General features: G+C 40.9%; 2 protein-coding genes across 3 annotated transcripts; both read left to right on the plus strand.

Moving 5' to 3' along the window:
• The first annotated feature begins 1,436 nt into the window (after positions 1-1,436).
• tfe3b (transcription factor binding to IGHM enhancer 3b) lies at positions 1,437-10,125 on the plus strand. Its single transcript, XM_071538387.1, has 9 exons — positions 1,437-1,575; positions 3,767-3,992; positions 4,150-4,374; positions 4,924-5,019; positions 5,988-6,099; positions 6,257-6,313; positions 6,571-6,646; positions 6,812-6,959; positions 7,665-10,125. Exons 2-9 carry the CDS (start codon positions 3,801-3,803, stop codon positions 8,124-8,126), a joined length of 1,368 nt encoding a protein of 455 aa, XP_071394488.1. The 5' UTR covers positions 1,437-1,575; positions 3,767-3,800; the 3' UTR covers positions 8,127-10,125.
• A 3,493-nt stretch (positions 10,126-13,618) lies between these two features.
• On the plus strand, positions 13,619-21,513 carry cxxc1b (CXXC finger protein 1b). Of its 2 annotated transcripts, none has more exons than XM_071538393.1 (14): positions 13,619-13,760; positions 15,055-15,170; positions 15,263-15,363; positions 15,473-15,609; positions 16,547-16,702; positions 17,026-17,166; positions 17,297-17,404; positions 17,534-17,712; positions 18,443-18,650; positions 20,177-20,287; positions 20,413-20,462; positions 20,550-20,646; positions 20,819-20,971; positions 21,115-21,513. In XM_071538393.1, exons 1-14 carry the CDS (start codon positions 13,758-13,760, stop codon positions 21,259-21,261), a joined length of 1,707 nt encoding a protein of 568 aa, XP_071394494.1. In that variant the 5' UTR covers positions 13,619-13,757; the 3' UTR covers positions 21,262-21,513. The 2 variants fall into 2 exon arrangements, with proteins under 2 accessions (XP_071394494.1, XP_071394496.1); XM_071538395.1 differs by having other exon boundaries at positions 16,553-16,702.
• The last annotated feature ends 622 nt before the right edge of the window (positions 21,514-22,135 follow it).

Raw genomic sequence — 22,135 nt, forward strand, 5'->3', positions numbered from 1 at the left:
AAGTATCCTGTCTAATGTCACTTGAATGACACTTCAATGATAGATATTCTACACCTGTATGGCAGGTGGCACACTCCTACAAATTTTAAGTGTAACTATCTGCCACTTGAGTAGGAGTTGAGTATGAAACTTGGAATTTCATGAACATTCGCATGTTAACACTCAATGATTTCCTTTTAAGTAAAACCATTTTCCTGCTTTTATTTCAGCCCAACATTAAGAGCCACATAATCACCACCAACAAATGGCTGCCCATCAATAGCTGTGGGTTTTAACGTTAATTGCCTTGTCACAAAGACAGTAAACCGTAAGTATGCTGAATCTATCTGCAGAGCTGTATTGCAGAGAGAGCACTGCAATAACATTGTCAAGTGGAGCCAAAAAAACAATCTATGCACTGTACTGTAAGGTGCTTTGGACAGAACGTCCACTAAAAGGCACATATATATATATTGTTGATCCAGGTAGGCGCTGACGCGGGTGAAGACGGAGGACTTCTTGGAGTAGTTGCAGCCCATGCTGGAGCCGAAGCTCACCACACCGTGGGCGTTCCAGGAGCCGTCAGGGTTCTGGCAGTTCAGTGGGCCACCAGAGTCTCCCTGAGGGGTAGCAGAGCCAGATGTGACGTTCAAGCAAAGGATGGCGAAAACATTTAGAAATTGTACATATATAATAATCATTATGGCACTGTGTAAAACTAGTCTAAACTGTAAGGCTGGTATATTTTCACAGGAACATAATATTATCGTAATATTATGACTTAATTTGCCCCATGGGGCAAGACCAGCCTCAGAGCCAGGAAAAATAATCGATTACCCAATCAGCAAATAGATCCCGCCCCATTCACTTTGATTGACAGACGGCTGAGACGTTATGAAAAGTGACATTATGAAATAAAAAGAGGAGCAATGAAAAAAGAAAAAGGGAAATAAAAGAACCACTTTGAAAAATGTAATTCTGAATAATATCATGTAATTGAAAATAAAAGCCATTTGAAAAATGTAAAAAGGTTTTTATGAAATAAAAATACAACAAAATATAGTCATGTTATTATGAAAACAATTATTATGAAATAATATTACATTTTTTGAAATTAAAGAATAAAATCAATAAATTATTAATGTATTATTATTTTATGATATTATATATTTCTGTAGTTATTTCTGTAATTATTTATTTTACTGAGATTTATTTATTTAATTATGACTAATATGGTCCTCCATACAAGCATAAGTACAAATTGATAAATTGGTAGTACGGTTTACGCTATTTGAAGGTGCTTTTTCTGGTATACCAAATTACCTAATTAAGTTAAGCTAAAGGTGAATTCCTGTACTGAAGAAGTAAATCACGAATGGACTTTTATTTTGAAGATATGGTAACCCTGCAGCTGTCAACAAGTTCCGGGTAACATGCGTCAAATGACCTCAGCCTGAAGTAAACAACAGTGTGTAGTATCACAGCTAACGATGGTTGGAGAGCTCGGCTTCACTGAATAAAATACGAAATGGCAAAGAAAGCGGAGGACTTCGGGGATTTATGGCTGTGATTACGTTATACAAATTCATTGCCACAGTATGTTTTTATCATTACTTTCAATAAAGTTACCAAGGTAGCTAGCCAACTAACTGTAACGGATGCTAGTTAACGTTACCCAAACAGCAACTTCCTATTTTCATTTTGCTTTAGCCTGCTGAAAACCAGTAGCTCGACTGTTACTGCTGAAACACAACTATTTTGATTAGACATAGCAAAGCTACATCCAATTGGCTATTGGTAGGTAACTTACATTTAAATGCAATAGAAAACTAAACTACGTTAATGCTAGCTTCGGGTAGCTAGTGCACTGCGCTAGCTAGATAGGACAGCTGCAGGCCCGTTAGCAATAACTTGTCAAGTCAACGTTGCTAACTCAACACGAAGGCTGGATTGGGGCTCGCCAGAAATAGCGATTACGAAAACAGCCATAGGTAAGTTAGCTAGCCAGCCGATGTAACTGTTTGAATAATAGGTGGTTAAACTACAAAAAATAAAATAATAGATGATGGTAAATGGGAGCTTGATTGTTAACAGCAGACTTGTCCTTGTGTAAAACCAGTTAGTATTGCCCCTTGGATCAGTTCTATCTATTTTTCACTTATGAATACACCTAAAGCTGATACAATTAACCAAAATCTTAGTTCTTATAAATATACTATATTTTTACTCAATAATATAGTTCTTATACTAGCCCAGATAAGTTATATGGTCATTTTGTTTCTCATAAGAGATAACATTAAATTCTTGTAAACCCAGAATCACTTAAATCTGCTTAGGTCAGTATGTAGAGGACAACAGGCTGTACATATCACTCTATATACATACTTCCAACATGTATCATTCTGTGGATATGTGCATTTGAATAGTGTGATTGCAGCTTTTGAGAGAACTGTAGTGAGTGAACAGTAGTGCATCGACCTATTGTACCATGAGGAAGTTATACTGAAACAAATTATGAGCAGGGGAGAACCCACATTCCTCAGGCTGACAAGTGTCATAGTGTGCACGGTCTGAATCCTGCACTCAGCATTGTGTGCAGAGTAGACACCGTAGGTCATGCAAGATTGTGCTAAAAACGTTTGGGTAATAATAAATAGCATGGTAACACATTGGATGCATCCACACTTGCATCCGGATGCAGGTGTCAGTCTCAGGGCTGTGTGAGTAAGGTAACAGTTCTTGGGGAGAAGCTGTGAGGTGACAGGAGGTCTTAATGGACCTGTACCGTTTCCCAGAGGAAAGTTATGGAAGAGGAAGAGGCAAAGCTGTACCAGACTGTAATGGAAGATGTGAGGATGCATACTTATTATTTGTAAGGACAGACTGAGAATCATTGCAGTATGTTGAGCTTCCTCAGTTGCCGCACAAAGAGCATCCTCTATTGGACCTTTCTGAATAGGCAGGAGATGTTCTTGTCCCATTTCAGTGTGTTGGTGATGGTGGAGCTCAAATGACTCAGCTGGGTTCAGAACTGAGCCATTGATCGTCAGTTGTAGATGAGCAAGCGGTTTCCCTCGAACGTCAGTCCTTGTTTCAACAGTTTTGAGAGTGTTACGTTCCCACTTGTCAGCAGCACTTTGTGACAGGGTGAGCCATCTCTCTTCTATACATGGACTCATCGTTGTTGGTGATGAGGCCCACAAGGAACATAATTTCCAAGCTTGATTCGTGTGATGGATGGGTAGTTGGAGGTACAGTCATTGGTGTACAAGTTGTATGAGGTGCAAGAGAGTATATCCATCTGGTGTAGCTGTGCTCACGCAGACTGTCTGACTGGGAGGATTCAAGCTGCACAAATCATCAGGAAGTCTGGGATCCACCAGCAGATTGAAGGGACTACAAAACAGTTTGCTGTGGCACAGTTCCAGTAAGATGTATTGAAGGTGGAGCTAAAGTCACCAGACAGGATCCTGGCATACTGTAGGAGTCAGGGGTGTCCAGGTGTGACAAATTCCAGGCCTATGTTGACTACATCATCCACTTAGAGAAATGCCCCGTGTTTAAATTGCAGGGAGTTGTGTATCAGGCTCTCAAAAGTCTCAAAGTCGGGCACCCATATCCTTCTTGGCAACAGGAATAATAGTGGTTGATTTTAAGGATATAGGGGTTTAAGAATTAGTCTTAATTTTGTGTGATAAGCTCTCATCACAAAGTAAATAACATGGCACAGTTTAAATTACTGGTATTCCCTATCTAGAATGCTCCTTTTTTTGTGTTTGTTTTCCAGCTCCATCCGTAGATCCGGATCTCTATCTTCAGCCATGTCGTCACGTGTGTTGCTGCGGCAGCAGCTGATGCGAGAACAAGCCCAGGAGCAGGAGAGACGTGAGGCCCAGCAGCAGGCCTCTGCCTCTCAGCTCAGGGCTTCTGACTCCACTCCAGCTATTTCTGTCACATTGCCTCCAAATGCTGCCCGTCCACCTCCAGCACAGGTGCCTGTGGAAGTGCTGAAAGTAAGGCTTTTGCTCAAAAACAGCTATACATGAGGCAACAGCACTGCTATTTGTGGCTTTGCATGCTAATTTGCATGTTCATCACTAGTGTTCTTTGCTCAGTACAGTGTGGTTATGTCAGGATGTATGCCATAAACGACTCTTTTTAAACAATCAGGTGCAGACCCACTTGGAGAACCCCACTAAGTACCACATCCAGCAGGCACAGAGGCAGCAGGTGAAGCAGTACCTCTCCACCACTCTGGGCAACAAGGTGGTTACTCAGACCCTCGGAGTGTCCCCCGCGCCACAGTCCAGTTCTGCCCCTGAGGTTGCCCCTACAGCCAGCAGCGCTCCTAACAGTCCCATGGCTCTGCTCAACATTGGATCCAACAAGGAGGAAGTACGGGAAACCCCTGACTTTCTACCAGTGGTTTAAGAACTTATTTTTGTGGGTTGGTTTGCTTTTAAAGCAGATTACACAACCCCTCGGTAGTCTTTGTCTTTCTGCAACCTTGCAGTGTATTTTGGAGAAGTTAAATGTCTACCGTCCTGTTAACTTCTTGCTTAATTACTTTTTGTTTGCTCTGTAATGATGTGGCCGAAGGTCCCACTGTGACGATGCATGCCTTCTTTTGTCATCTTGCCCTTGTTGGCCTGGTGTCACAATATGCTGTTAAATACTGCACCTGCAGCTTAATGATACCAGCACCTCTCCTGCACACATGCCTCTGCTTTTGAAGTGAGGTCACTTTAGAACAATTTAATTTGGTTAAATGTTTAGTGTTAGTATTCATTCTATATAGATTCTGTTTAAGACTTTTGTAGGCTAAAAAACACAGTATATATGTTCATACATGCAATGTTGAACCCCTTTTAAATATTAAATGTAATGCAGAGTGCCTTACTTATTGTGTATCATGCATGTTTCTCTCGTCTGTTTTCTCTCCAGATTGACGATGTGATCGACGACATCATTAGTCTTGAATCAAGTTTTAATGACGACATCATGACATTGATTGACTCAGGTCTTCAGTTGCCTAGCACGGTATGAAAACATTTTTATTTTCTTGACCATGAATGCCTCCTTTTGAAAGTTGGGTTCAAGAGTTTATAGGTTTTTCTTTAAATGTACATTCCCATAAGAACACGCTGCATCTCAGGCTCTTCAATCCACAAATTTTAAATACCCATAGTGTCTTTCTTTGAATGGACTGTCTCTATTCTGTGTGGAATTCTGAAACGGGAATTCAGTGTTGTCGTGGGAGTAAATATATACTTTTGGCACTTAGTTACTATTCGTCAGGAAAGTGCTGCCTGGGCGGGGTAGGCTATCAGAGGATACAAGATGGGGAGAAGCTTTACAGTGTTAAAACAGGAGACAAAGCAGCTCATTTGTGTTCATAAAACGTTCACTGTAAAATTGTCAGGTAAACCACTGATTTGTCAGAGAGAGAAAGGGCTTGCAGACATTTTGCCACAAAACAGAAAATGAGGATTATGGTGATGCTTTTGGATGAAAAGAAAAAGAAGCAAAGTGAGGTAAATGCATTTTGAGATTTTGACATGACATCAGTTGATGTGGTTCAGCTTGCATGTAAATGTGTGACAATATAAATGGTTGGATTTTGAAAAGACATAAATGTGCTTTTCCCCCTAAGCTAATTAAAACAAAAAGACATTTTGACTGTAACTGATGTGGAGGAATGTCAAGCATAGGAGCAGAAATGTAGTATGTGTTGAAGGTTTTCTTTATCTATTCAAGTAGTTTTTCCGTTTTGGGCTTTTTTTTTAATGCTTGCCTTGTGTTGCCCGCTAGATTGAGCTGTGTGACATGCAGCAGTCTTTTATCTGGTGTGACAGAAATCTATTTCGATTCTATTTTGAATTTTATAACTTTATAACCAGAAACTGGTCATTTAGAAGACATCCTTTTCGCAGATTTGCTGTTATGTTTATTGCAATTAGTGTCCATTTATTACATGTACTGTGCCATGTGTTTTTTTTTTGCTGTAGCTCCCAGGAAATCTCTTGGATGTATACCATAGCCCTGGAATGGCGGCACCTACTCTCACTGTCAGCAACTCCTGTCCTGCTGATCTTCCAAACATTAAAAGGGAAATCACTGGTACAGTAAAATGTGTGCTACATGTTTTTTTTATTCCAATTTTTGCTAAATGTTCAGAATAACTTTTATTATAGGAGGGGCATATGTCATGGGGACAGCATTTCTGGAAGCATCATTTTATGTGTTCAACAAAACCCAAGAAGAATTTGTTTTTCAGATGCAGATGCCAAAGCTATAATGAAAGAAAGGCAGAAGAAAGACAACCATAACCTCAGTAAGTCAAACTTTATTTTAGACCATTTTACAGTTCAGGTTTTTTTTAATATGGTAATGCATACGGGTTGCAAGCCGGATTAAAATTCACAACATCCCGACTACATGGTTATACGCCTTTGCCTGCCTAACCTTTTTGTCTGCTGTTTCATTTCCTTGTTTCCAACACTCTGGTGGTTGACTCTGTCCTCATCTCGATGTGGAAGTAAAATTCAATGTAATTTCTTTCTCTCTGCCGGCATTTCTGCTTGTCTACAGTTGAGAGGAGGCGGAGATTCAACATCAATGACCGTATAAAGGAGCTGGGGGCTCTGATACCCAAGTCAAGTGATCCGTAAGTGTTGTCTTTTTTCTTTCCTTTCACAATACTCACTTTGGTTTGGTATTTTAAATTTAGAATCAAGCCCTTGAACTATATTATAGTAATATGATATTGTTTTCTGTGTGTTTACTTTCTCGACTGCCTCTACAATATTCTCTGGTATTGCAATGGCAACAGGGAGATGCGTTGGAATAAAGGCACCATTCTGAAAGCTTCTGTAGATTACATCAGGAAGCTACAGAAGGAGCAACAGAGAGCCAAGGAGGTAGAGATGCGTCAGAAGAAACTGGAGCATGCAAACCACAGCCTCATGCTACGCATCCAGGTCAGTATCTGTTGGTCAGCTTTGCTAAAAGGTGGCGTATCCAATAAAAAATGCATACCGCAGTAATTGAAATTAGAGTTTAAAATTCTTCAGACTTAAAATACAACAGCTTAATTTTTGACAGCACTCTTTGTAGTCGTTTAATTCTTCAGCATGCTGTATACCTTAAAGATGCACTAGGTGAGATTTTCATATAAAAAAACAGATCAGTCTGAAAATTGGGGCAGCAATAGAGAAGACCATCCCATCCCACTAAATGAGATGCTGTAGATTTGTCCTTTTTGGCCAAATCAGTTCAGGAAGTCTTCTCGGCACAAAGGAAGTGACAAAGCAAAACTTGAGTGTGAAATACAAAACTTTCTCCTTAACAGCAGTGAGTGAGCTCTCCATTCAGGGAAAGCTGGACTCACCAGCGGTTGACATTTTAGTCTGAGCAGTGTGCAAGTCTGAAGCCCTTTAGACTTTCAAACAGTTTTCCCTTGTTGCCACTTGGGGCTGCCAAAGTATGAAGTTGCCTAGTGCAGCTTTAAATCAATCTCATTTAGGTGAAAAAGCTAAATTTGTTTAATAAGAGACTGTTTATTGGAGAGAAATTACTTTATATTGGCAAAACTCACAAATAATTTATTGGTTCTGGGAAATAATAACCATGTCAGTAGCAGCAGGATGTGACATCGAATGCATATCTGCTGCTGTTGTGTTCAGGAACTGGAGATGCAGGCTCGGCTCCACGGCCTCTCCGCCCCCGCCATGTCATCCGGCCTGAGCTCCGACCCCTCCCTGCTCCAGCAGCAGCCGACCCCTCAGACCGGCCAGCCTCTGCCTCCCGGCACGGGAGGAGCCTCCTCCCAGAACCTCCTCAACCTGGGGGCGGCGGCCATGGGACAGGCCGTCCCCGCCTCCTTCCTGTCTCCGCCCTCCTCAGACTCCCCGGCGGGCGTCACCATCAGCAGCCCTCTGGACCTGGGCAGCCTGAGCTTCGCCGAGCTGGACGACGCCTCGGCCTCGGCGCTCTACCCGGACGTGGGCCTGGGCGACATTCTTATGGATGAGGGATGCACCCTGTCCCCGGATAGGGTGGGCGAACCCCTGTTTTCACCGTTGTCACCAGGTGCCTCTAAAACCAGCAGTCGCAGGAGCAGCCTTGATATGGACGAGGACTTGTGACGAGCTCAGACTAGCGGTCACGCGAGCAGAGAGAGACTGTGGGTTAATTCTGTAGGGACAAGAATGTCAGGGAGAGCGCAGTCTATTCTCAGATAACACAAGTCTCTTTAGAGGACTGTACAGCTGAACTTAGAAAACAAGTAGCCAGCAATAGGATCAAAACTAACATGAACATTGCATCAGGAGAAAGTAAATTCCTCTTTTTTTTGTCATACATAGGCCTAATTGTCATTGTTCCTATTTGGAACTGCTCAGATGATTATTGTCTGGGCTTCTAAATGCAATCTTTTTTAAATACAATGTTGTACAATAGGGGCATGGGCTTAGCAATACGAAATGAATTCATTCTTAATACGTTTTCCTTTAGAGATTTAAGAGGGATATACAGTTTGCTTGAATTTAATACAAACTCATTTTTAGGGAAGAAAGCTGTGAGGGTGTTTTTTTTCACAATAAGATTGGCACGACAAGCTCATTAATAGATGCCAAGGTTATATTTTTTGTTTTGTTTTTTTGTTTGTTTTTTTCAACTGACTGGAATCAGGGTTTGTTAGCAGCAAGTGCATGCTCATTCTCATAGGGTTTGTCTCACCAGCAGCTACCAAAGGGATATCTATAAAGTGAATTGGCACATTGTGAAATATTTACTGCATATTGTACATAAGAATATTTTCCTTTGAGCAGTTTTATTGCACCTTATTTTATGGCAAGTCTATGCATTTTATGAAAGCTTTTGTCCGTTTTATTACCATTACACAGACGCCCAGGTTGCATGCATATTTAATAAATTCAAAATGGAGAGGAAAATCACTTGCTGCTGCAGCTAGTTAGCCAAAGCAGGACTTCTTCCAGAGTAGCCAGAAATATACAAATCAGCGTTTTATTTTTAAATATAGTCATTGAGTCAATAGAAATGCAGGAAAGTATTGAGAAATGCAGATGAATTATGCCCATTCATAATAGTACTGTAGTTCATTCGATTCTTTTTTTATACCAGAACAATAGTTTGATCAGTAGCTTCTCCTGACTAACATCTGTATCGTCAGTGACTGTCTGTCTCTATTAACCATGTTGATCGCTGGGTGATTTTTCTGGTTAGCATGTTCTACCAAGATTGTGACCTTTGTTTTTTGTTTTTTTTTAATCTTTGACGATCAACAGTGATATATCTAAGAATGGATTATTGCTCATTGTAGTATGAATTCAGAGGGCTTTGACCTTCTTTTAAAGCAACCACTATCCTCACCTCTTTAATAGTCAAGTATACCTGTTTGTTTTGTGAAACCTTATACAATGCAATTATTATTCTATACAACAGCCACAGACTTTAGAAAGGCATTGGCATTTGTCGGATGCGCAACACAACTTTATGTACAGTTGATTTCATGAATGTGTGTTTCAAAAAGTACCTGCATATGTGTCTGTGTGTGTGTTGTTGTTTTTTTAACACAGACATACTGTATTTGTATACCAATTAGATTTTTTCTTCCAACAAATCTTTCTGAAGTTGTGAATACACTTGAATTTTTAAGTATATTCTGAGCTGTGGAAATATAAAAACAGATGAATCAAAGCAGCCAAAACAAATCAAATTTGTTTTAGATCTGAGTTTTGAATGACATTGGTGATTTCCTCACAGTGAAGAAATTCATACCATTTCAAACTGTCCCCTTCTGTTCATCCTCAACTTGGAGCTGATTACAGTTTTATGCCAGTGGCTAAATGTTGCAAAGTATTCACTGCTCTCAATGAACTGTAAAGTGGATTGGTGCCGCTAATTGTGTTGTTCCTGGTCCCATAAGATTGAATACCTGCGGTCAGCGTTTTCCACTCTTATGCTCTCCACAATATTAACCATCTCTTACCCTGACACATATTTATTGAGTGCTAAGATGGACTGTTCATTATAGACGTCCTAAAGCTTCTTCAGGTAACATTTTGTCTTGTCCTTACAAATTGGCTTTTAGAAATTTTCAGAAATAAATGATTCGCATCTGTTCTTGTCTGACTATGATTATTTGCTTGTGACCAGCGTTAGTGGTAGAGCATTTGAGAGATTTCCATGGCCAGGTCCAGACACTCTGTCGCCTGCAGGCAGATATCGCAGACGGGACAGTCGCACAGGCAGCAGCGAACGCCCAGACACCCGCAGCGGTCACAGTGGTGGGGGACGTCCAGCAGAGCCTGCAGGGTGCCGGGCTCGCAGCCGCACAGGGAGGCGCACAGCGACGACACGCACACGCTACACCCGCTCATCGTGGCCAACACGCAGTCCAGTGGACGGCAGAACAGGCAGGCCAAGAGGATGGAGGCACATGGGTCTCAGGGAAAGAAAGAAAGAAGAGGTGGTGAACAGGAAAAGAGATTGGCAAGATGAGAGAAGAGAGCTTCAACTACTGGAAGAAGCAAGAAATATGAAGATCGAGCAGGACGGACACCTTCAGTTTAACAGTTTGGCCGCAAAGATTCATATGAAATTATTTCATTAGCACCAGAGGTGTGGCCAAGTCAACTTTGCTCGAGTCAGTTGCAAGTCTTGAGTCTCTCAAGTCAAGTCCCAAGTCTAAATGTAGATTACCAAATCGAGTCTCAAGTCAAGTCCCAAATTTAAATATAGACAAGTCAAGACCATGTCATTAATGTCAAGTCTAAATGTAGAACATCAAGTCAAGTCAGAACAACTCAAGAGTCCAGTATCAATTTAGTATTTAAAGAAAACTAAATATCTAGGACTTTTCAATGCAATATGGTTTTAATAGGATAAAAACTTGGTAAGAGCATCATGAGTTTGATTTCTAGAATCTGTTTCAGCTTCAAGAAATTCAATCATTCCATACAAATTCAGAAAACAGAATTTAAATTCACTCGTCTCGTGGAACAAATCTCATAACTTTCAATCTACTTTAGGACCCTTTTCAAGTCGTCAAAGTACAAGTCAAAGTCAAATCTCAAATATTTATGTATCAAGTCAAGTCTCAAGCTATTAAAACTGTGACTTGAGTCCACCCATACGGAGTTGAGTGTCCTTACCATCTCCATATGACGGCTCGGTCTGGACGGTGGTTGTTTTGAGGCTTTGCTGGCTCCTGCTGATCGATGTGCATGACTGACTCGTTTCGTATGCACTACAATGCCCTGTGGAAGATGGCAAGAGGGCACAAAGAGGCTGCGGCTGGTCTTTTTCCACAGACCACGGCCCACGGATGGGCAGTGCTCTGCTCTCTCCAGCCCTTGGCTTATTATGCAAGTCAGAATCAACAAGGGCTGCTGCATGAGACAGACGCAGGGGCAGAGAAGATAGAGATGGACAAACAGTGAATCTTTGTGAAAATTGCCATTAATACAGGTGGTTCAAGTCTTTGTTCACACTGAGAGGATATACTGTACCTAGTGAGATATTTGGGAATGTGTTATGACATGGAGATCCATTCACAGAGAGCTCAGTGAAAGATAACTCACTGTCCTCATTGGGGATCTGTTCTGATAATGTGGTGACTTCAGTCAAAGATCCTGTGAGACAATAAGAAAGAGATGCCAGCATTGTATAAATCATGCTCTAATCTTTACAATACAACAAACAAAGTTCAACATTCCATTTCTCAGTTTTCTCAACCTACGTGTTGGAGCCGCTGTGGAGCTGTCAGGTATTATGGATGAATTCAAGTCCTTAGTAAGTGAGTCATGGGATTTTGCCTTGTCGTCCCTCCCATCCTCCACACACGTGATCTTTTCATCCTTATCCACAAAGTTCAGTTTGACATCCATCATGACATCCGTTGAATTATGTCACCGGCTTGAATCTCTTGAAAAAAAAGAAAAGCACTCATGTTTTCCTCTAATAACCTGCATGGTGATTGAGTATAATCTGGGGTAATCTGAGTGCAGAGGAATATGGCTTCCCCTCTATTTGCATCAATTGTGGAATGCATTCTCCTTTGCTAACTATAAACTGTAACATATATTCACTAAAATATTAGTTGGCCTATCATTGTGTTAACTTTACCAGCTTACTATCCTGGTATTACATCCTGGTATTAAATCCTCGAACCATTCCCCCACTGATTATAATGTTAAACTTTATCATACTGTGTAGATGGAACCAAAGAGCCAGTCAGATCTGTGGCTGGGGTTTCTTAGCTGTCAGTGATGAGTAGACCTCTTGGAAAATGCAGAGAAGTTAATCTATTATTCATCTCCATTTTGGAAACATTAAGAATATGGATGAAAACCGACACAGAAATGCTGACACCTATATGAGAATGTGAGATATCATGGTTTTGCTGTTGTATTATACGAATAGTAATCAGTATTCATCAATGGTAACTAATACTTACCTTACTTATGTGTCACTGTGATGGGGTGTTTGGAAATTTGCAGATAAAACAGAGGAAAATGCATTCAGTTCAGGTATTTTGGCAAATTTTAAAATTATTAGGTTGGCATGCAGTAATCATGTAGAAGGAATACAAATGCACATACAATATACTGTAGCCTAATCATCTACAAACTTAAATGAATCAAATCATATTCAATTCAAAACCACCACAAAACCATGAAATCTTTAAGATATCATTTTGAATGTTTAAAATATATTTGTGTGTGATTAGGTCACTCCAATGTGCAGAAATTCCCAAAGCCTACTGAGTTTAAACTCTCCTCCTTGCTCACTGTATGTCAAGAATCCTGTAAGAAACAAATTGTACTTACTTTTCTGACTGTTGACTGTTGGCAGTGTTTACAAACAGGCTGTCCAGCATGCAGCGTCATCCCACAAGCCAGATGCATTCTCCTCCATTAATACATTCTTCACCAGGAGCTGTCAGTGCTGTAACTGCATCACACAGGCTCTCCTCTCTTCCTCTGGCTTTGTGTGTGTGTGTGTGTGTGTGTGTGTGTGGATTTACCTGGATTTGTTTGTGTGTATTAATTACTGCTCCTTGTCTGGAGAAAAAACACTTTTATTATTATTATTATTATTATTATTATTATCATCATCATTATTGTTTGTTGTAGTGGCAGTATTTGTGGCAGTAGTAGTAGTAGTAGTAGTGTTTGGTTTGTTAAGATTGGTAGTTTGTCTTGAGAAAACAAGGTATCAAGCATTCATTCAATTGGTGGTGATTAATACAGGAAGTGGAGTAGCTGTCAGCAAGTGTAGACATGGTTATATTGATGTAATATCAATGCAGAATATTTCTAGATATTATAAAAGTAACAGGGAGTGCTCTGAGAGAGGGTTTTCGGCATTTCCGGCCCAGTGGTCACAAAATGTAAAATTGATTTATGTGAAAGGTTTGGCATAATATAATACTTCCACGTTATGGATTTTTTTTGTTTCGTCGTTCTTAAAGAATCCAGCAGGTGGCGCAAGTGTGATATTGTCATCAAATTGTCATCAATTGTCGTCAATTGTCATCAAAGAAGAAGAGCGCTGACCAATGACAAATGAGATTGAAACGAGTAGTAACGAGTTCACCCGACTGTGTGCGATGTTGTTGTATTCGTAGCAACTCAGGACCGCAGCTAACGAGATGGCAAACCCTCTCGATTTGTAGACTCGCTGCTTTAGGTTATATTTGTGTCTTTCTGTCACATTTGCAGTTCGACCAAGGACTACACAGATCCCACAAAATGGTAAGTTAATTGTAAAAACGGCCCTTTTCGTTCTGTCGAACTTCGATTTGCTAAGCTAAGTTAGCTAAGTTGGCCTTGCCATAGTAATGGGCGGCCGTGAGCCATAAAGTCGACAGGACGATCAAAATTGCTATTCTCTTCGTTGTTTAAATATCAATCCAGTTAACGTTGAAAAAACAAATATTCAACTCGATTTAACGACTTCATGTTTATCTGTTGGCTTTGCGCAAGAACATAAAAACTAGCCAGCGTTAGCGTTTTAGCTGCACTAGCTAGTTGGCAAACGTTAACTGCTAACTGACTGTCTATAGCTAGCTAGCTAACTAGCACTCAACACTTTGTGTGTAAACAATGTAAGGAGTGTTGTAATGTAAGCCCTGAGTGTTATCTTGTAACGTTGAAGTTAGGTGTCCAGCTATTAACATTTTTAACTGTAGCTACACTCTCTAGTCAACACACAGATATTAGTGAAGTTAGGGTGCATAACATAAGCTCATCAGAATAATTTCTCATATTGTCTACAAAGTACGTTTGTATGTACTTATATTGGACCAATTACTGTTAATCTGAAGGATATGGAAATATAATGATGTACCTATATTTAAAAAAAAACGTAGCAATGTGATGCAGTATTAGTTGTAGATGTAAAACACATCATTTAACTAATGTTGTAGTCTGACAGATGTGTTGATAGTATTAAAGAAATAAAGGTGCTGGTAGAAACAGACTAAGGAGGATGAGATTTGAAAATTTGCTTTCCTACTGTCAGTGTATTGCAGTGGGATGTCGTCACCAAAGTAGGTGCCATCTACTGTATATTGTCAGTTTCACTGGGAGAGGTGATTTGGGGTTGAGTTAGCAAGAGGCTGAGGCATGTGGGAAGGGGACGTTGCTTGTGGAAAGAAATGCTTCAAGTAGCGTATAGATTAAGTCTTATTTGGCTAGTATAGTGCTTTTTTCCAGAGGGGATTGTGGGGAAGTAGTAACCAAGGTGCCTGTACGTTTCCTTGCCTCATTAAAATGGCACCCTGAGCAGCAGCCTGTGTGTTAAAGCAGTGACACATAGAACTATTTACTGTACAATTTAAGTGTAACAAGTCTGTTTAACAAGGTCAATATTGTTTCATTAGAGACAGATATCTAATGGCACATATGAAGACTCCTGCTCAATGTTGGAACTTAGTAAATCAAGGACCAGCAACTCGGCAATGATGTCCAAGTTATCATTACTGTTCAGTTTAATTTCATATACTTGAATGTGATGAGTGATGCATGTTTTTTGTGTCCTTTTCAGGACAGTGATGGGTCTGATAATGACCCAATGCCAGGGCCTGAGAGCAGCAGTATGGAGGGGGAGAATGCACCACTGTACTGTATCTGCCGGAAACCAGACATCAACTGCTTCATGATGTGAGTTTACCCTACCAGTAGCCTATTGTTCTTTGAATCAGTCAATTCTATGGATGCTATGATGCTCATCCATTTCCCTTTCCCATTGACAGTGGCTGTGATAATTGCAACGAGTGGTTCCATGGCCACTGCATTAATGTCACCGAGAAGATGGCCAAGGCAATCAGGGAGTGGTACTGCATGAGATGCAGAGGTGATGAGGAATTTAGTGTATTCATCAGTGGCCTGCTTATCTTTTTAAATGTTCACAAATTATTTAAAAAAAACAAAAACAATGTTGCTTTATTTCCCCCTATCCCCAGGTAAAAACCCCACATTGGAAATAAAGTATCGCTCAAAGAAAAGCCGGGAGAAAGAGGCTGAGCCTGACAGATCTGAAAGACAGTACAGCGCCCCAAGCACTCCTGACTATAAGAGCGAGAGGCGGCGTGGATCAAAAGTAAGTTGTAATCATAAAAGGCTAGGCCTAATTGTTGAGCTGCCCCAAATTTTGAGATTTGACATCAGTAATTGACGAGTTTCATTAATTAAATAAATACATATCAACTATTTGAACATTTTGACATGTACCCCTACACTACTGACATGGAAGGACAGCATTATGGAATATAATCAGAAGCAGTAGTTCTTTTAAGAATTGCACAACAGATTTGGATAACAGGTATGGTTTTATTGTTGAAACAATGAACATCAGGTAACTTTTGTCCAAATTGCATATATAGCATTTGCAATAAACCTCTTCAATTGAATGCATGATTTAAGACCAGAAGGATCAGGATTCTTTCCTGTGGTAGTATAAAAGACAACATCTTGAAATTCCTCAAATTTGGCTGCTGAAGACGTATTCTGATGGTAAGAAATAGTCTAAAAGAGACAAATATCCATTGATTTTTAGCATACAACTTTTTTTTGTTATTATTATTTTCAGGCCCACAGCAAATACAAATATCTAAAATTAGGCTAGTATTTACAGAAATGTATGTGCTCATTTTATTTGTGCATTATCATTAGATATACACTGATAATATAAATCTGTGAAAGGTGGACAGTATTACTGCCCTAATATATCTGTGTAGCCCTGTATCCTTTAAACAAAAAAATTGTAGCCCTGCTGTCCACTTTGATATGTGGAGATGACTGTGTTGCCAACAGCTAAACGGCACCCATTTTCTGACCAGTATGCAAATGATATGAACAGACACTATTTGTGCAGGGAGTAAGGGAATAAGCTAAGCCATAAGCATCTTAGATTTTTTCTCGACCACTTTACAGTTCAGTTTTAAGGTCAGATTTTAAAATGTATGTAACACTGGTAAAAAAATATTTTTAAGGCAACTTCACCATAAATTGAATGTGATTGTCTAATTTTCCATGAGGTAAAGCGCTCCGTGCGGATGTGTGGGGAGTGTGAGCCCTGCAGAAGGACGGAGGACTGTGCCCAGTGCGACTTCTGCAAGGACATGAAGAAGTTTGGGGGTCCCAACAAGATAAGACAGAAGTGCCGATTTAGGCAGTGTGAGGTTCGAGCCCGGGTAAGTCTCCATCTGACGCAGTAACTCTATCTCCATTTCTTACTACAGATTACACCACCAAGGTGGAGATTAACACTAAAATTCAACCCCCTAAAAATTTGGTAGGCCAATGACGGTGTGTCTGCAGGTCCTGAAAAGGCCTAAAAATTTCTTAAATTCAAGGCCTTAAAAGTCCTTGGATACAGCCTAAATCTTGAATTCGGTTTTAGAGGACCTTAAAATTACCTTCCTCATCTGTACAAAGTTAGGACTTTGAAGAAGGCCCAGTGAATCCTGGCTGATCCTAGCCACCCCGTCCAAGGTTTTCCTCTTGTTTTGTTCAGAAAATGCTGCGTGTGAAGGAAGAGGAGTTCTCCCTGCGAGAAAGGAGGGACAACCACAGACGGAGACGCTACTCCGACGACTACGACAGCGAGGCGGATCTCTACCAGCAGTACAAGGCAGCAGGATATGATGACAGTGTGGTAGGAGAATCATTGATACAATATCGGTTTAGATAAACCTACTCACTTGACCGAAGTCTGCCTATTCCGTCTGTTCATTGGCGGCAGTAATATTTATGAAGCTCTGCATGTTTTTTCTCTTCTCACCCAGCCGTGGCTCAGTGATGAGGATGACGAACCGCCTTTCAGTCCCGTCATGCGTAAGAAAGCTGTGAAGGTGAAACACGTCAAGAGACGGGAAAAGAAGTTTGACAAGAAAGTAAGAGGATATCTGTTTGCTCGTGGAAATGATCATTTTGTGTTTAAGTGCACATCATACCAAAAATATACGCTATATACTGGTAACACTTGGTGTGCTACCTGTTCTGTTTTTTAATGCGTCCATCAGAAGGAGTCCCGGCGCCACAAACAGAAGCAGAAGCACAAGGACAAAGCCAGACACAGTGAGAGGGGCGACACCCGGGATAATACCGGGCAGCGTCAGTGTCTGGGGCCAAGCTGTGTGGAGTCAGCGAGGCCCAACTCCAAATACTGCTCCGAGGACTGTGGCATGAAGCTGGCTGCCAAGTAAGAGCTCCCACACTCTGCTTGGTATTAAGATTTGCTTTGTAGACAGATATTGGACTTGAAGCAAACATTGGATGTCGGCCGGTTACTGTCGTCCACCTCAGAGATGATGGATATCATTTGTTTTATTACATGTTTATGTAATGTGTTTATGTGTCTATTTAATGTATAATTGATTAATACTACACTGGGTGTTTTTGGGAAGCCTCAAACCTGAATCGATTCTAATACCGCATTTTGAGTTCTTCTTCTGTTTCAGAGGCTTTTCCATCCTGTCATGGATAAAATAAAATGATAAGATTCAAGGGGAAACGCTGAATACATGTTATTTTTTGGCATAAAAATTGTTCAATTTAAATATTTTGACTATCAGCACAAAATATTGGATATCATATCAGCAGCTTCGATCCAAAACTATTGGTACCAGTATTGAATTTCAAAAATATCAGTCAAACCATATTAGACATATCCCATATCAGTCAAACACTAATTGCCATTGCCTTAGTTATCTGCTTACATAGTGAGGGAGGAAAAAAAGCCAGGATGGTTTTCTGGCAACGTGGGTGCATTTTTTCCTCTTGGAACTGATAACTGCAATTTAAAGCTCTGTTACCAATAGCTGTCAAGGCGGCAAGACAAAATACCAATCTGTGCTTGTTGTGCTACAAATTCATTTACCTGACCTAACCTGTCTGCGTGTGTCTCTGTGTTTGTGCATGTTGTTCCCCAGCCGGATCTATGAGATCCTCCCTCAGCGTATCCAGCAGTGGCAGCAGAGTCCCTGCATCGCCGAGGAGCACGGCAAGAAGCAGCTGGAGCGAATCCGCCGGGATCAGCAGAACGCCCGGCTGCGCCTCACCGAGATGGAGCGGCGCTTCCACGAACTGGAGGGCATCATCGCCAAGGCCAAGCAGCAGGCGGTGCAGCAGGACGAGGAGGTGAGGTGGCACTATCACGGCCCAGCTGACTGATCATCTCTGTTAGCGACAAGATTAGAGCCGGTCCTGACCTACCTGGGGCCCTTAGCAAAATTCTGCTAAGGGGCCCTCCTACCTGACCTGTGAGCCATGTAAACCATTTGCCATTGCCACACAGTCACACCTGACACCCCAGTGCTCCCACTACAATCCTCCCTCCTTTAAAACAGTTTGCTCCATCTGTCACTCCAAGAATAAGTAGACCTATACAGAACAGAATGAGGTTTAATCAATAGTCAATGTCAATCCATTGCTTTCCATCTTGCATTAGTCCAGAGTTGTAACTAAACCTTGACTGAGAGACTAGATAATCATCGTCTTGTTTTAAAATTATGTGCGCCTATGGGGAGTGCCGTCATGCCCATATATTGTCTGGACTGGTCCCCACAGAGGTTACTGCTGGAAAGCACGAGTTTCATTTTGTGCACGCGCATATGAACGCATGTTCACGCATGACGCGGTTATCTTTTCCGAGCTGCAGTCTATAAACCCTGTTGGTGTTTATCAAACGTAATAAATAGTTGTATTTCACTCTCACTTTTGTCAGGCACAAAGTCACAGAACAGCCCTGGAAGTGGCTGGCAAGCAAGACACAGACAGACCAAGAGATGCACTGTCCAGCTAGATTAGCAAGACAGACAGACTAGAGAGAGATGCACTGCAAGCAGCACATCAACTTATCGTTACCGTTATTTGCTGACATCAAACTTGGAGAGGAGAGAACACAAGTTTACCTGATTGATGTTCCCGCAATTCACTCTCATAGTGTTTTTTTTTCTCCTCTTTTCGTGACCAGAAGGATAGTTCTGCTTCATCCTCTCATCGAAGTTGTAAACATTGACACACGCTTTGACATGAGAGGGAGGCGGGGCCCTATGCAACTTGCGTAGTGAGCGTATAGGGCTGCCCGGCTCTGATTACCATTTACATAATGTTATATATCACCAAAAAAACAAATTCAAGCGGTCTTGGGGGCCCTAAGCAGGCGCTTAGTTCGCTTATGCGTCGGGCCGGCCTTGAACAAGATATTGTACAGATCAATCACAGACGTATTTTAAGATGAACTGAGCTTCATAAATAAGGTATCAGCCCTAATCCTAAAAATATGGCTAGTCCTGGATAAATCTTTTCTAAGTCTTTTAAATCACTTCTTAAAACTCAATTTTATAGACTTGCATCTATGTAATGACCTTTTATTATTGTTTTTGACCTCCATTTTATGATTTTTTTCCCCCCTTCCTTTTATATTTCTTGCCTTGTTTTTATTGCTTTGTGGTTGTTATGTCCCTATGTTGTTGTTTTTTTGCTTTTCAAAGTGCTTCGGAGTTGTTTTGAAAAGTACTACATAAATAAAGATTATTATCATTGTTATTATTATAGTCCTCTTTGGCCCAGTAGTGACAACCCCATCCTTGTTAAGTGAAATCAGCCTTATTACTATTATTATTATTTTTTTGTATTAAATTGCTTTTGTTAACTGTCTTTAGGTGAATGAAGGTGATAGCGAGGACACCGACCTGCAGATCTTCTGTGTGTCTTGTAGTCACCCCATCAACCCAAAGGTGGCACTGAGACACATGGAGCGATGTTACGCAAAGGTGACTTGAACATTTCTGTTACCTGTTCTGTTAAAAAGGAGAAATGGGATTTACACACAAACAAAAGCATACACTTATAACATTTGTGTCCCTGATGATTATCTGTCTCTGTTTTGCATCAACAGTATGAGAGTCAGACCTCTTTTGGCTCCATGTACCCCACAAGAATTGAAGGGTAAGAAAGAGAAATACAAAGTGGACAGTGATATTCTCTCATTTTATTACTTTTACTAATATATATATATTTTTTTTTTTTTCCCAGAGCAACCAGACTCTTCTGTGACGTGTACAATCCCCAGAGCAAGACGTACTGCAAGAGGCTTCAGGTTTTGTGTCCAGAACATTCCAGAGACCCCAAGGTCAGTGGAAACACGCAGATCACTCCACAAACTGTCCGCTTGGTGTTTATCCTTGAAATGTGCTTAGTAATAGCCTGCTAAGAATAAAGTGATGTTTGTGCTGAGCAGGCCGTTCTCTCTGTCTGTGTGTGTGTGTGTGTGTGTGTGTGTCGTTCTCTCGCCTGGTGACTAGATCCCGGTGGACGAGGTGTGCGGATGTCCTCTGGTGCGGAATGTGTTTGAGCTGACCGGAGACTACTGCAGGGTGTCCAAGAGGAAGTGCAACAAGCATTACAACTGGGAGAAGCTGAGGAGGGCGGAGGTGGACCTGGAGCGAGTCAGGGTGGTAAGTCCAAGCCTGCGGTCTGTGGTTCTGGTCTGGAATAGAATGAATGGGTGAAATTTTGTAGATTTTCACTTCTAAACGATGTTTTTTTTTTTGTCCTCCACACTTGAACTGAAATAACAACCTCCTGTCTTTTCTCCCAGTGGTACAAGTTGGACGAGCTCTTTGAGCAGGAGCGTAATGTCAGGACTGCTATGACCAACAGGGCCGGTCTGCTCGCTCTCATGCTGCACCAGACTATTCAGCACGACCCCGTGACCACCGACCTGCGTACCAACAAGGATAGATAGTCCGCATCTGTTGCTTGTGCTGTGCATAATTGTACATAGTGTGAGAGATATGAGTGCTTAAGAGGTTTAAGAGTGTAGACGATAACCACCATTTTGATGAAAACCAATTTTGCTAACTGGATTAATTATTTTAAAATCTTTGTACTATAATGAACTTTCTGAATGGTAAATGGATATATTTTTGAGTGTGGTAGATGAACTGTTGCTGATTGAACACTGCTGTTTTTGTTATGATTGGCCAAAATAAACACGCTATATGCAAACTCTTAAGTTGCTCCAGGTCCTTGTGTGCAATACTTCCTTGTTCAGTCATTTTGTTGTCTATTATTCTGCACTAGATCAATTCGCCTTTGATTATTATGATTATTACAACTGAGCTGGCGGATGGCCCCAGTGAATCTATGTGGATCTCACAGTGATACCTACTTCACTATTAAGAGACATTTAAAACATGACAACTGGAAAATGTCATACTTTGACTATTTTCTTGTATGAAGTAATGTTTAGAATAATACAATCACAATCAAAGATTAAAACAATATTGATAGGCAGTTAATATTGACCTTTTGAAGTAGCTTTGTCAAAACACAACGATGTACAAACACGTGACACCCCCCCTCCCCACACACACACACTGTTCTTACACTAAATAGTTTTAGGGTTAGTTTATGTAAGTTTATTTTGATTTCTAAATTTGAAAGTGGTTTCCAAATAATCGCACAAGTTTTTGAGTTAATAGTGAACGACGTGTGTCTAAAAGCTACTACGAGCAACGAGGACACCGCTGCTGCCTTCAAATGCTCCTCATAACCGCCCACTGCAGTTTGACAGTCGGGCATTCATACGTTTATGTACTTCGGGACAGAAAAAAACA

Source organism: Centroberyx affinis, unplaced genomic scaffold, assembly GCF_046629955.1.
Source record: "Centroberyx affinis isolate AG114_WGS23_722 - 3 ecotype Tasmania unplaced genomic scaffold, CSIRO-AGI_Caff_v1 ptg003268l_1, whole genome shotgun sequence".
NCBI lineage: Eukaryota > Metazoa > Chordata > Actinopteri > Beryciformes > Berycidae > Centroberyx > Centroberyx affinis.

Excerpts from the sequence above, each read along its gene's own strand:
- tfe3b (XM_071538387.1), top strand. The coding sequence starts at position 3,801 with ATGTCGTCACGTGTGTTGCTGCGGCAGCAGCTGATGCGAGAACAAGCC. Across the intron at positions 3,993-4,149 it reads TGCCTGTGGAAGTGCTGAAA|GTGCAGACCCACTTGGAGAA; the intron begins GTAAGGCTTTTG and ends TTAAACAATCAG. Across the intron at positions 6,100-6,256 it reads CATTAAAAGGGAAATCACTG|ATGCAGATGCCAAAGCTATA; the intron begins GTACAGTAAAAT and ends TTTGTTTTTCAG.
- cxxc1b (XM_071538393.1), top strand. Across the intron at positions 18,651-20,176 it reads CGGTGCAGCAGGACGAGGAG|GTGAATGAAGGTGATAGCGA; the intron begins GTGAGGTGGCAC and ends AACTGTCTTTAG. Across the intron at positions 20,463-20,549 it reads TACCCCACAAGAATTGAAGG|AGCAACCAGACTCTTCTGTG; the intron begins GTAAGAAAGAGA and ends TTTTTTTCCCAG.